The sequence below is a fragment of the Octopus bimaculoides genome, chromosome 14 (genome assembly GCF_001194135.2).
Source record: "Octopus bimaculoides isolate UCB-OBI-ISO-001 chromosome 14, ASM119413v2, whole genome shotgun sequence".
NCBI classification, from domain to species: domain Eukaryota; kingdom Metazoa; phylum Mollusca; class Cephalopoda; order Octopoda; family Octopodidae; genus Octopus; species Octopus bimaculoides.
The window spans coordinates 39,665,218-39,680,636 of NC_068994.1; the positions used below are offsets into that span (position 1 = coordinate 39,665,218).

The 15,419-nt window shown below is 33.0% G+C and overlaps 1 protein-coding gene across 5 annotated transcripts in view; it reads right to left on the reverse strand.

The window, feature by feature from the left end:
• LOC106872380 (protocadherin beta-15) overlaps window positions 1–15,419 on the reverse strand; it is a 640,647-nt gene that overhangs the window by 15,486 nt on the left and 609,742 nt on the right. For 2 of the 5 annotated variants that reach the window (XM_014919354.2, XM_014919353.2), the window contains exons 3-4: window positions 14,156–14,315; window positions 1,859–5,803 (exon numbers count right to left, since the gene is read on the reverse strand). In XM_014919354.2, the coding sequence (XP_014774840.1) occupies window positions 5,514–5,803; window positions 14,156–14,315 (450 nt within the window). In that variant the 3' untranslated portion in view covers window positions 1,859–5,513. Of the gene's footprint in view, window positions 1–1,858; window positions 5,804–14,155; window positions 14,316–15,419 lie in introns of those variants that run through there. The other 3 variants (XR_001409761.2, XR_008265528.1, XR_008265529.1) reach the window with 3 other exon arrangements.

The window sequence follows — 15,419 nt, forward strand, 5'->3', positions numbered from 1 at the left end:
TATATATATATGTATATACACAATATATATATATATTAACCATTTGTGTGTGTATATATACACGCACAATATATATTAAACATTTGTTAAACAAAGACTGATAAAAAAGATATCAGACTGAAATAAGAACTGGTACTGGAACCAATATTACCAGCTAAAAAAAAAACTTAGAAAGTGTCCCAGCATGGCCACAGTCTAATCACTGAAACCAGTAAAAGAATTAACCAAATTTGAGACTTCATGAAATAATTGCTGTTTTTAATATTGTCGTTCATGTTACTATTTTTAACATTCAAGAGTTGCTTGGCAAAACAGAAGAGATACAGACTACGTGCTTCATTTCTCTTTGTTATGAGCTCAAATTCTCTTTGGGATAATATATATACATATATATGTGTGTGTGTGTGTGTGTGTTTGTGTGAGGCACATACAAGGACTGATTAAATTAATTATGCACCTCTCTCCAGGAGGCTTTTTTGTAACAATATGACTAATTGTGATTAACCATACTAAACATTATAAAATTAGCAGTAAAAACTTCATCAATGGTGGTATTTCTTTCTCAATATCTATATTGTTTAGTGTAGGTTGGATGTTTGTGCAAATCTTAGGCAAATGTAAAAATTTGGTAGAGTATTTTCATTTCTGTTGCATTCAGCTTTGGCAATTATTTCAATGTTTGTATACAATCAATATGCTAACATATAGACTCTCAGTCTAGTTGCAATTGTGTAATGCACTTACACACACATGCACACATACACACACGTATGCACACATACACACACATGTGCATACATACACACACACACTAACAAACACTCAACACTCAAGTGCACATATAAGCTCACATACATGTATACACATACACACACAAACAAACAAAGAAACAAGCAAACAAATCATTTTGCTATATTTCTGACAGAACTGATAAAAATATATAACTAAATAACAAATTATGAATTTCCCTACCTCTTAGAATAATAATAATAATAATAAAATAATACACCACAATAACAACAATAATATAGAAAAGCAAAAAAAAATCTTTGTTAAAAATTCTATACCGTCTTAATAGCAAGTAAGACATTAGAAAGATTCTGAAATAGGTATTTTCTAGCTTAGCACATCACAAAAATGCCACAAACTGTGTTGCTTTCAATACTGTTTGTGGAAGATGTGTCATAAGGTTTTGACAGCAGCTTTTACCAGTCTCTCCCCTGCAATAAAATTTTTATTTATATTTTATAATCAACTGCCATCATTTTTATATTTATTTACTTTTCTATGTTTTGTGTGACTTGTAAATATGCCAGAAAAGATTTGAAATTCTTAGCTCTGAAGTATTTTCAGCTACGGTTTAACTTTATTCTTGACTGATATATTGTAGAAAATTGTAATTATTCCTTACTCAGTACTTCGTAATTAAATAAAAGTAATGAATTTCATTAAATAAGTTAAAAATAGATAAAATTATCACTGGTGTTATTTCAGTCTGCCAATTTCCATTAATTGGTCAGAAGCATATTAGTAACTCATGTAATTAAAAGAAAATCTCATCACGGGATCCAGGTATTATGTTCATTAAAATAGTCAAGAGCAATGGATAATGATATTTTAGGATATACATTAATTATGAGGGCATTGCTAAAAATATATAACTAGCAATGGCCTAATCTTCAGAAACTTGCTCATCTCCTTTCTTTCTCTGCTTTGCTTTATATTAAATTTCTTTGTAATGAATGCTGCTATGATGACTTTAAACAATTTTCAATTTGAATATCAAGCCAAACTAATATTACTAAAAATTAATCTCTAAACACTAGACACCATGAAGGTGACTTTAAAATGCTCAGCATTGTTGTATTTCAAAATTCTTTATTTTCTATTGTACTACTATCTATTTTATTCTACAATAGAGTTAATAATCTTCTCATCTCAATATGAACTTAATGTATAAAAATAAATATCGCCTCAACATTAGCAGCAATAATTTTGGTTATAAAGATCAATTCTTCAAAAAATATTATCATATTCATATACAATAAGTGATGAGTACTTATAATTGATACCAATAGAGTGTTTCCTCAAAATATGACAAAAACATTTCTTCAAAACCTTCCACAATAGATACATCATGCAAATTATCCAAATAAATAAACAAAGTTTCTTGTTTAATAAACTATCAGACTAACTATAGCCCAAACCTTAGAATAAGCACCCAGATCTCTTTCATTAATATTGGTTTCAAATTTTGGCTCAATGCCAACAAGTTCGAGGGTGGGAGAAGTTGATTACATCGACCCCAGTAATTATTTTATCAACCCTGAAAGTATGAAAGGCAAAATCAACCCCAGCTGCATTTGAACTCAGCACATTCTTTTATTTAATATTACTGCCTGCTTCTTACAATTAGGAATCTCTGAATACACACACACACACGTGTGTGTGTGTCTGTGTGTGTGCACGCACGTGCGTGCATGTGTGTGTGTTTCCTTATATATATATAATGAAAGATTGGAAACAAACAAGCTTGACTTGTTTTTTCTGCTTAAAATCAATTCTGAATATATTTCACAGAAATGATGTCATTTACCCAAAGCAAATATCAGGCTAGACAAGAACAAGTAAGAATCTTACTCAACAACAATAAAAAAAATGTTAGTTTTTAAATTCTTGTCATTTATGATGCAGCATAAAAAATAAAACAAATAAGACTGCATTGATGTATCAGTAATCAACTTGAATGTATTTCTCTCATTTGGTGACAAAAACATATCTAGATGAGACCTTATATTTGTGTTTACTGTTATTAGAATTGTCCAAAGCCAAGTGGTTATGACACAAGCCTCTCAGGCAGACATACTTAAAAATAACTATTCTGGTAGTTGTTAAACATAACACATTATCAATTAATTGCCAGAGAGATACAAGCACCACAAGAGTGTAATAGAGAAAAAGAATTCTTACTCCAAAGTTTCTAAATGACCTTATATGTTTTAAAGGACAATATAAATATGCAGGATCATATATGTGTGTATTTAATGTGAATGTAAAATTACGTGTCATTAGAGCTTTTGCAGTAACTACAGTTGAAGGTAAATACTCTTTATTCCAAAAACTTGTGATATTTAATTTCACTATATAACTAAATACATACAGATATGACTTCATACATTCATCACCTACACTGTTTTGGCACACTAATAATAGAATATACCACACACACAAATAAACACACACATACACATAACATACATACATATACATACCACTCTCACTCACACACACAAATATGTACATTAATCTATATAGTGTACAATATTACAGATCTATTTCTGTCTATCTTACCTATCAGTTTCACACATGAATTAGGTAATTAGATCATAACTTAACTCTGCACTTATCAGAGTGGTTGATATGGACAGTATGGCAGCGGTTTTTTGAATCACTTAACACATCCACTCTATTGACAAATATACAGGTGTCTATTTTTTTGACATAGTTACTTGGACAACTCTCTCCCTCTCTCTATATATATATGTGTGTGTATGTGTATGTGTGTGTGTTTGTGTGTGTATATACATGTATACATATGCATATAAATATATACATATGTGCATATTGCTAGTGATACTACTGCTAACTAATTGCTGTAATGACTATGACCAATTTGAAACTAAAAACATAATACTTTAGTTTCATTTCATATGGAACATTTACAAAACCATTGCAGGCCTCAACGACAGAAGAATATTTTGAACAAGTAACAAACCTATAACCAAATATATATTTAGCATTATCTACTACTTTACAAAGATTAAACAGAGTAAAATTTATATGACTTTTAAAATGACCTAGGAGTTTATTGTTTAACTAAACAGTCCCGATTGAGACCTATTTTTCTTTTTAATAACAACAGACTAAACCTATATGATTTAGTAGCTGACAAAAAAACTAATCGTTGATAAAAATTGGAACTTCTGATTAAATTCCTTAATTAACACACAGCACTAATTAATTACATTACTCTTAAATAAAAATAAATCATGTATAATCAATTAATGATATCAGTGTGAATATATAGTAATTAATCTAAATAAAAGCAATATGAATGGTAGGTACATCACATTGTTATAAGCCTAAAAAATAATTATGAACTCCCCAGTTTCATAACAAGTATAGAGGAAAATGAGACTTGTTTTGTTAAAGAGATAGAAAATATTATACGTTTTATATACTGAAAAATTCCATAGAAAACTGTGTTAGTCGATGACAAGTTTTAATAGAAAATAAATTAGATATCTGTAAACAGAAATATACATACAATAATATTTGCTTCAAAAAGAATTTGGTATGTACAAAGTAAAAAAATGAAAGGTTTGCAATTTCCTAAAAATTTGTTTCTCAAAATAAACTACAGAGAAATTCAGTATCTAGAAATGATGTTATGCAAACAGAAGTAACAGTAGTTTGGTAAATGATATCAAAAGAATGGCAACATTAAATCAAATTTAGAGTAAAAAAAAAATACAATCACAGAATATATTCAATTTGAATATCAGTCATATGAAAATAAAAATCCAGGAAAGCAAAAGAAAAAAAAAAAGAAGAAAAAAGACAGCAATAACATCTATTGTAATATAACATTGAAGAATTTTCACATTAAAGAATAGTCATTGTTTTGTTTTTAGTTCAGTTTTATATCTGGTTTTATCCCTGTAATATCGGTAATGGTTGGAAATTCAAAGCAAGCTATGCATTGATGGTAAGCTTATCAAATGTCATTCTTTTAAGATATATTATAAAATATGACAGTTTGGTAAGGTATTACCAAACTGTCATGTTTTATTGTGTTGAATTATTTTCAGAAAAATCATGTAGAACCCCTTTTGACTATGGCGTTGTAATACTGAGGTAAAATTAAGAAAATAATTAAGTTCTTTGCTATGCTTCTTAACCTAGTATTTAAAATTATAGTTAGCCCTTCTTCATAAGCAATATATTAAAAATATTTTAAATTTCAAACATACTTTTTTATTTTATATTTTTTACCAAATCAACCGAAACATTCTTTTAACTTTAACTCTGTATTTTAATAAGTTGACTTTTAGCAATCTTTAAGAATCGAAATCAAATTAAAAACAAACAACTGCTAAATAGTAATTATTTGAACAATCTTATTTCCAATTTTTCAAAGAAATGTTATGATGTAGCACTTTAAAATTATGTTATTGATTCAAGAATATTGTCTGCATTTTATGTTGTATTTTTAACATAGGGAGTGGGGAATTTATATATGAAAAAATGCTTTGGCAATCACCGTATGTCACATAGATGAATTTTGCTCTCCGTGTATGAATGTAATATCAAGTGTGTTTCATTTTAAGATTGATTTCCTATATGAAAAATTACCTTTTTTTATTTTTACACTCTTTTTTCTTTCACTTTGGCAGTCACTGTTTGATATGCTATTTTAAAGTTAACCAAAACTCTGCCGGGAAGTACCTACATTAAGATTTAGGAATATGGTGAATCGGTACAGCAGGTAGTGGTTTGGAATATGATGTAAAACTGTTTCTTGTTGGTAGATTCCATATCTGTAGTTTTGTGTTAGTGTCATTACTACAGACTTGAGATGATTTCAAATCAATAATATCATTGCAATGAGAATTTTGACCCATTTTATATTTGTAGGAAGTTCTGGTAGTGCCACCACTAGTATTCTTTGCCCTAGTGAGTGTTTGTTTTAAAGACCTCCTACCTGTAGTCGGAAGCAGCTCTGGCTGGCAAATCTTAGCGCCTGAAGAAAAGCAAAGATGAGAAGAAAAAGAAGAACCAAGTTTAAATTTGGGAAAAGAAAGGTAGCTTTAAACACTGAATAGCAAAAGGAGAAAAAAAGCAAAGACCAGCAGCAAATAAATTTTACTGTAAAAACACAATAAATAATTAAATAAAAAATATCATTGTTTTAAATAAATTAAAATGAAAGTCAATAACCTTAGCTTCCAGGCAAGCAGATATTGAAACAAAAGGTAACTGAGAAATAATGAAAATTAAAAGAGTAAGCTCCAGTTATATATTAAGAATATAACAATGAACTTCTTTAGAATTAAAATAAAAAAATTAAAAGAAATGATATTTCATGGATTATTAATGATAAGTCAATATCTAATCTTTGATATGTAATACATGAAAGGTATGTAATACACACAGTAAGCCCTTTGATAGGAAAAGAAACTTAAGGGATCTTGAGTTATAAGTTCCCAAACAAAATCCATAATCTGTTTGAAATTGTGTATAAGATTGATAATTAAGATTAATTTTAGTCTATTCATTTCTTAAAATGTTTTATGAACATTGGAAAGAACTAAGTTACAAAATAATGGCTTCTTGCAACTGCCTCATATTGCTTATGTTCATTTAAATAGTTCCATTCTTAATGCATTCAAAGTTTAGAAGTGAAGTTGTATAAAATTTCTTTAAAGAGAATTTTTTTTTTTTTTATAAATTACGTTTATAAAATCTATTATGAGTGCAAGTTCACAAGATTTAAACCAAATGACCTTTGTACTTTTCTTAGGGAGAAGAATGTTCATTCAACTGAGTCTAGGATATTTTGCCTTCTTTGCTGAGGTACTTGATTATGTACATATGGTATTTTTGTTCAGGCATGATCACAAGCACTACCAGAATCATGTAAATAATTCTAATGGTCTTCAGCATTACAAATATTTTATCACACAGACATTTATAAGAAAATGCATTTACATATTCCCCAGAGACACTCCTGTAAAAATATATGTTAAAAAATTTTGATATGATTTTAGAACGTCTCAAACACTAAGAATTCAGAGAAACTAGCAGCAAAGAATGCAACATACTAAAGGTCGAATTCTTTCTCCAATTTGTAAAAACATGAAAGCCTACACAATTTCAGGTATGCATCTATAGGTAGTTACATGAATTGGAAATCATTATTTTTGCAGATATGTTTATTAACTACTGGTAAACACCCCCCCCCCACATACACACAGCACATACACTCACACTAACTTAAGAGCACTGACAATAACATGAAAAGCAATGAACCACTGAGGAAGTCTTTACAATTGCTTAACCTGTTAGACATAGCAGCCAAATTTATCTTGAATTTCATTTTGTCACCAAAAAGGCATATGGCTCGGTGATGAGGATGTTGTTTGGCTCAAAATCAGAACATCACAAGTTCAATTCCTGGATTAGGTGGCACATTGTGACCTTGAGCAAGATACTGCATTTCATGCTACTCCAGTCAACTTGACAGTAATTAATGCCAACTGGGTGCTGATGCAGCTCAGTCTCTCCCTTTCATTTATAGCTGTGACATCTTAGCTGTTCCACTGCCTCAAATTTGGGAGAGCCAAGAGGGAGTCCACATCTACGTGTGACTACATAATCCCTAACAGAACAGTTAATGAAAGTGAAGTACATGTTACAAAGCTATACTCGCTTGTAAGTGATGGCTAACCATACTGTACACTGCATTGATTTTGGACAGATCCATTGAACAGTACAGATCATGTGGTCTTGGGTTCAGTCAGACTTCACACCACCTTTGACAAATGTCTTCTACTATTGCATCAGGCTGGCCAATGCCTTAGCAGAAAATATGGTAAATAGAAACTGTGCAGAAGCCCGTGTGTGTGTGTGTGTGTGCTTGTCATGCCCCACCATATCACAACCAGTAATGGTTTGTTTACATCTCTTAATTAAGTGGCTCAGCAAAAACAGAGACTGATAGAGACTTATGAGAAACAAAAGTACTGGGGTTGATCTTTTTGCCTAAGACCTTTCAAGATGGTGCCTCAGCATGACTACAGTCCAATGACTGAAACAAGTACAAGATGAAAGATAACTGAAAATAGCCAATGGAAGAATGGGATGGGAATATCTGGAATGCCTCTTATCATAAGGTTGTCTCAGTCAACCAATTTAGGAAGACATCATCATCAGAACATGTAACATCATCCAATCCATAAAAATGTATTATTTCTATAACTGAAAAGCAGCAGTGACCAACATATATATATGCATTCATACATACATATACATATATATACAGTAATCCCTCGACTATCGCAGGTGTTATGTTCCAAAACCTCCCACAGGAATAATTAAAATCTAAAAAAATATAAATACCTATCAGCTGTAGAAACCTGTGATATACTGAGGAATCCCGATATAAATTTACATATATTAGCCAGAAAAATCCATGATGTACTGAGTGTGCAATCGGTTAACCGCGATGTACTGAATGTGCAATGGGTGAACTGAGATATGGCAAGGGATTACTGTATATATATGTACGTACATATATACTCATCTCTATTTATCTGTTTGTCTGTCTGTATACGCATACATGCACATGCACTCACGTATAAAATGATAACCATGGTGTGGTATGATATGGTAATAAAAGAGAGAGAATGATGCAAATATGGTGAAATAATTTAGTGAAATAAAAAGGGCAAGACAAATAAAAATATATGAAATAAAAAACGTTTTTCATTTCGTATATTTTCATATGTCTTGCCCTTTTTACAGTCTGGCATCTTGCTGAAATTTTTTTCTTGAGAACATACTCTTCGTGGTTAGGTGATTTGGCATCTATTTCTAGCATATAGGAGTCCACGTTTTGGTGGTCATTCCTCTTAATTTTGTATGTAATATATATATATATATACATATATTTATGTGTCTGCGTACATATGGATATGTATATATTTATGTGCGTGTATATTTGTGTGTATGTCTGTTTGTCCCCCACTATTGCTTGACAACCAATGTTGGTGTGTTTAAATCCCCCATAGCTTAGCGGTTCAGCAAAAGAAACTAATCGAATAAGTACTAGGCTTACAAAGAGTAAGTCCAGGGGGTGCAATTTCTTCAACTAAAAACCCTTTAAGGTGGTGCTCCAGCATGGCCTTAGTCAAACGACTGAAACAAGTAAAAGAATAAAAACGTAAAATTTTATTGAGTTTCAGTTTAGATCCCTTTAAAACAGAAAGTTTGTATCACAGAACTAAAAGCAGTCTTGGTCAGTGTTGTATCAAGAAAGTTAGTGTTCATGATTGACGTGAAGTTTGGTGTAATTGGCAGTACATTCGCAGAGATGTGCAGAGTGAGTGCTGTGGAATAGCTTGTTTATCCACATTTGTTTATCCTAGACTGATGTTTGTAAATGTCTTGTATTTTTTTATATTGAAAATCTTATCCATTAGTGTATGACTTTGAATTATTCATGTTGATGAAGTTGATAATTTTCATAAACATCAAACTTAACTGTGTTACTAGGCTTTGTTATACAATTGTGAGAATATACCACCTACTAGGGGCAAAGTGCCAATGAAATTATCTGTGAAATTACTCATGTGATATAAATGTTTTAATTACATAAGCTTATATAACTAAAACATTTATATAACCTTAATTTGATAGATGGCAAAGTCTTTCAGTAATCAAAAATACAGTCACTGAGAATACAATAGTTATGACAGTCATATCTTGCAGAGGTTTAAGTTTTCTTTTTTTCCTGTTCTGTATTAGTGGCCCAAAATGTCTTGCATATTTCATATATAGAATATTAATCATTAATGTACACATTTTCTGCTCACACACATGCACACATATGCACACATTCATACACATACACTCACACATGCACACACACACACTCATGCACACACATATTCACTCACTCACACTCATACACGGAAAAAATAAGAAACACATGCAAACAGGTATTTATGAAGGCATACACTTACAGATATATAGACAACGTGCTTATAGATATGCTGCTTATAAATATGTCTGTACATATACATACATGCACACAGTATTACACATATGATAAGGCAAAAACCATTGCTGTAGTCTTCTGTAATCTACAAAATATCTACAATTTAAACTATTATCAACATTCTGAAACACTATTACAACATACTAAAATTATCTTCACTCCATTTGTTCTAGACAAATGCAATCTCTTTATACATTCACAGTAAAGGAGTTCCAAAGCTCTCTCTCTCTCTCTCTCTTTCTCATAACCAAAGAAGCAGTTATCAATCATCATTATTGTCACCGTTATCCTCCTTCTCATTATCACTCTCCTCCTCCTCCTCCCCCTCCTCCTCCTCCTCCTCCTCATCATCATCATCAACAACAACCATCACTAATAATGAAAAAACAGTCTTTTTAACATCATCATCCATTTAAATCCCATTTTCAGAGTGTAGGCTTTTTGTCCAGCACACACCACAGCTGATATCGATGTTTTTAATACTCAGCCACTTTTTGAGCTTATTATGTGAGCTTTGTTACTCAGCAGGTTAACATTACATACATATTTGATGGATCACACTTGCTTCATCTCTCTCTCTCTGGCATTGCAGATCTGCCACCCACATTCAGTACCCGTCTTACTATCAAGTAGTCTTATGCATACCTCCAGTAGCATAACTAAAAAGAGAGGGCCTTAGGAGTAGTTCACTCTGGGTGGTGCTTTTATAGGGACGGAACTTTTGTGTCAATCTACTGTAAAACCTGCATAGGGAACAGGAGTGCAGCAAAGACAAGAGCTGGCCTGGGAGGCACACAACTCTAGCTAAACCACCACATACCTTATAAATAATGTCTTTCAATTTAAATAAACAAAATCTTTGTTGCTAACTGAAGCAACAACCCTTGCACACCACAAAAAAAGAAATTCATTTATCCAATTCCTTACTTTGGTAACGCCTTTCATAAATTGTATGGAATATAAAAGAGCTCTTGGGTACAGACTAAATCGACTTTATTTAGCAGTGTCTTGTATATTTAATTTATTAAGCTGAAACACTTTGATTAACTGAGATTATACTTTGGAAATATATTTTTTTTTAACATTTTGGCTATGATCTGAGAATGTCTCAACACTAAGAATGCAAGATGATAAAAGAAGGGCTACTTAATTTCTCCCCAAATTTTGAAGAAACATGGAAGTCCACACAGTTTCAGATATGCATTTTGTTGTAGTTATATGAATTGGAAATCATTAATTTGCTAATCAAGTTACACACAAAAAAAAAAAAAGACATACACATGTGCACAAACATGCACATGCATACTCAGAAACATGCACACACATAAACACACACACACAGCATGCATAAAACATACAGTAGCTTATCAAGTACACTAGAGATAACATGAAAAAAAATGAGCCCCATTGAGTCTCTACATGATTTCTTGATCATTGTAATTAGAAGATAAAATCTCCCTCTAGAGATATTTGAAATATATTAGCAACACCATAGAAAGTAGGACTCCAAAAATAACAGCTATAGCATATTTTGGGGGGAAATAAACTCAATGGGAATAGGAATGGAACCTTTCTTCAAACCCAGTTAGTGGAAGCAATTCTGCATGGAAAAAGCACAAGAACTACTTAGAACCATCATAATTGTTTCAAATATCTATTTTATCATGCTTGCACAGGTTAGATAAGACAATGTTGGGGGAAACGTTTTCTACAGCTGGATGTATTTCCTAATGCCAACTGGTACTTGTTTCAATCCTGAGGAAAATAATTTCTCAGTCTATCAAATAACAAACAACCCAAACATTTTAATGTGGAGAACTAGAAACAACACTATGAAAGCCCAGACATGCTATTGTGGTAACTGCAAGTAAACAGCACCATCACTGATGCCATTGTTTACAACCAGGGAACAAACACATGTACAGACACACAGAGTAATACATACATACATATATATATATATATCCATGCATGCACACACACATGCATATATAAGCATATATATGTGTGTTTGTGTGTGTTTAACATCCACCTTCCATGCTGTCATGGGTGGGATGGTTTGACAAGAGCTGGCCAGGCAGAAGCTGGCACCAGACTTCTGTAACTGTTTTGGCAGGATTTTTACAGTTGGATGCCCTTCCTAGCACCAACCACTCAGCAGAGTGGACTTAGTGCTTTTTACATGGTACAGGCACAGGTTGAAATTTACAGCTGGATGCCCTTCAAAATGCCAACCACTTTAGAGTGGGGATTGGGTACTTTTAATGGCACCTGCAGTGACAGGGTCACCAAGTACTTGCAAGGCAAAAATATAAATCTCCTTTGGGAGGGAAAGGGGCACTGGAATATATATATATATATATATATATATATATATATACACATATATATATATTTATTCATGTACATATATATAAATGTATGTATGTATATGTAGAGAGAAAAATAGAGAGTGGAGAGAGGTAAATAGACAGATAGATCTTGTCCTGGATATGATTTAAAAATGCATCTGGTTGTGGGACTCTGGTTCTGGAGTTCAGGAGTTCCAAGATTCTGTGGAGTGTGGAACCGCCTTTAGCCACTATTGATCCCTGGGTCTTCTCTGACCCTAAGTAGTAGCACCTGCTAGGGTTCCAGCTATGTATTAATTAGCATGTTATGCTAAATAATTGGCACACACACTGCCTTGAAAGGAAAGATTAGGAGAGACAACCTAGAATGCAAGTCAAGGAGTGGAGTTCCTAGGTGGTCAAGTGCCCCTTTTGATGCCCTTCTGGCAAATCCTGAGTAGGCGGAGCTCTCCAGCCCTGTATGGAAATTCATCTAGGAGAAAGCCATACCAATGTAATACCTAGAGCTTGGTGATTGCCACAGCCTTCTTAACGAGTCCTTGTGCTCAGACCTCCATGTCCACATGAGTGAGATCAGGTTCTGCTGCCTGGCTCTTTCTTTAAAGCTATTAAGTGAAGACAAGAAGAAAAGCTTAGCAGCAATGAAGAAGGTACTGGATGGTTCTATCAGTTACAGCCTCATTTCTGCATGTAGAAAACTTCTCTTCTTCATGATCTTTAAAGATGAAGAATTACCATGAACACACACACACATGTATGCACACGTGAAAAATAGAAGCTTTCTTATTTCTTTACTGCCCACAAGGGGCTACATACAGAGGAGACAAACAAGTACAGAAAAACGGATTAAGTCGACTATATCAACCCCAGTGCGTAACTGGTACTTAATTTATCGACCCCGAAAGGATGAAAGGCTAAATCGACCTCGGCAGAATTTGAACTCAGAATGTAACGGCAGACAAAATACCGCTAAGCATTTCACCCAGCATGCTAACGTTTCTGCCAGCTCGCTTTCTTTCAGTTTCCATCCACCAAATCCACTCATTAGGCTTTAATCCACCTGGGACTATAATAGGATACATATGCCCAAGGTAGTATGCAATGAGACTGAACCCAATACCTCAAAGTTGGGAAGCAAATTGCTTAACCACAGGACCACACTTGCACTTCACTCTATATATATATATATAAAAAAAGAACTTAAAATAAAATATATGAGAAATCTGTTCTAACTACACTGTGCTTCTCACAATATCACAAGGTGTGCTGTAGAGCTTAATGTTATTCCAGATAAAACTGATAAATGGAATCCATAGAGCTTGATAGATGGGTCACTATGAATTATTTGATTTGCTTATCTCTGTCATACGTCTGTGTAGAACTAATTACTGATTACTAAACAACTGAACATGTATGACATGTGACAACTGGCAAGTGTTACATGTCATACGCAAGCCGGAAATGCTTAAAACCATAGCTGAATCTCCCTCAAACCAAACACTCATGGCTTAAAGATAAAGAAGAATTTTAGATAATGTAGTTCTAGAAGCGTTGTCTGGTAATAAGATGGAATAGTCATGGTTGACATGCCTTTCAGCTTCAGTCTCCTCGATCTGGGCAGATTTGTTAGTACACAATGATAACAACAACATATGCCACAATAACAACATAAACTGCTACTTCATCCAAGAGGAACACAATACACACCAATATCCTTATTATCCACCACCATCACCATCTTCACCACCAAAAATCCATGCTTTTCTAAGCTTGCAAGCAACATATATATTTATGAGCAAAAATAAATCATATATTTTTACCAAGACATGCCTATGAAGCAGTGTTAATGTATGTGTGCATGTGTGTATGCATGTGTGTGTGTGTCTAATATGGTGCATGCCATGAGATTTTGTTAATGGAATTTAAGACAAAAGAAGGAAGTGGTAATAGCTGTGATAAATACCTTTAACTTCTTCGTAGACTGCAGCATTTCCTTCATTCAAGCCACACCCACCTTCAGCACAAGATACTGTGGACATCACACTGTAATGGTAAGGGGCACAGATTGCTCTTTCTTTAGCTTTTTCACAAGAAGATATACCAGTGTTCATTTGAACACATATCTGTGTACAGTGAAAATAAAATAAAATAAAACAAAAAAAAGACAAACAAACAAACAGAAAAGAAAGCAAAAGAAGCAGAGAAGATGGATGGTATTATAGAATTCAAACCTTGAAAGGAGAAAAAAACTGCAAAAATAAGTGTTTTATTATTATTATTACTATTATTATTATTTTATGTTTGACTTTTGCTTTGCATTTGTACAAGTTGGATCCAAGTCTCACCCAGAGACCTCAAGAGACAACAAGTTAGAAGTTCATGTAGGTGTTATGCCTAGGGTACCATATATTTGGATTTGTACATAGTGTTGTTCTAAAGAATGTTTAAGAAACCATAAGAAAATTATGTGTTTGTTTTAAAATTTGAGATCACATAGACAGTATTTTACGTAGGATATGGGTAGTTCCCATGAGCACTATCGTTTGAACTTCAGCCATTTTGTGGTTTCCTGGTATCTGAGCTAGGTAGTAATCAGCCCGTTTCGCTGTCATTCCCAGGGCACCTATGACAATATTATTATTATTATTATCTAATGAAAGAAATCACATCATAAGTTTGTCAGTATCTTTCCAATGAAGAAAATGGTGATGACTTCTACACTGAAATTTGAACAAAGATGCTTCAGCAGCCATATATGAGGGGACACTGAAAAGTTTTGGGTTTTTGGCTTTGGGCAAAAGAATATATAAGAGAATTTGTTAATTATGATTTTATTCAACACATTCCCCTCTCAGATTCACACACTTATTGCAATGGTCCTTCAGTTTTTCTAAGCCCTGTAAAAGAACTCGGAAGGTTGGTTCCAAAAAGGGAATTAGGTAGTCCTCATAAGTTAATCTGTATGATATTCAATCAAATATTTGTGAGGTTTAGATGTTAAGTCACTGAGACTGTTTGGCCCTGTGTCTCCTGTCTACTCTGATTGAGCAGAACTATGATTAGAGTCATTCCAGCAGTGATCAGCCAAACTTTTTGATGGGATATTCTTTTATTACTTTCCTTGTTTTATTTACTGGACTGTGGCTATGCTGGAGCATCACGTTGAGAGATTTTGTCAGTCACTGTGATCGAGTTTCAATTTTTGAAAATCAAACATCTGACACATT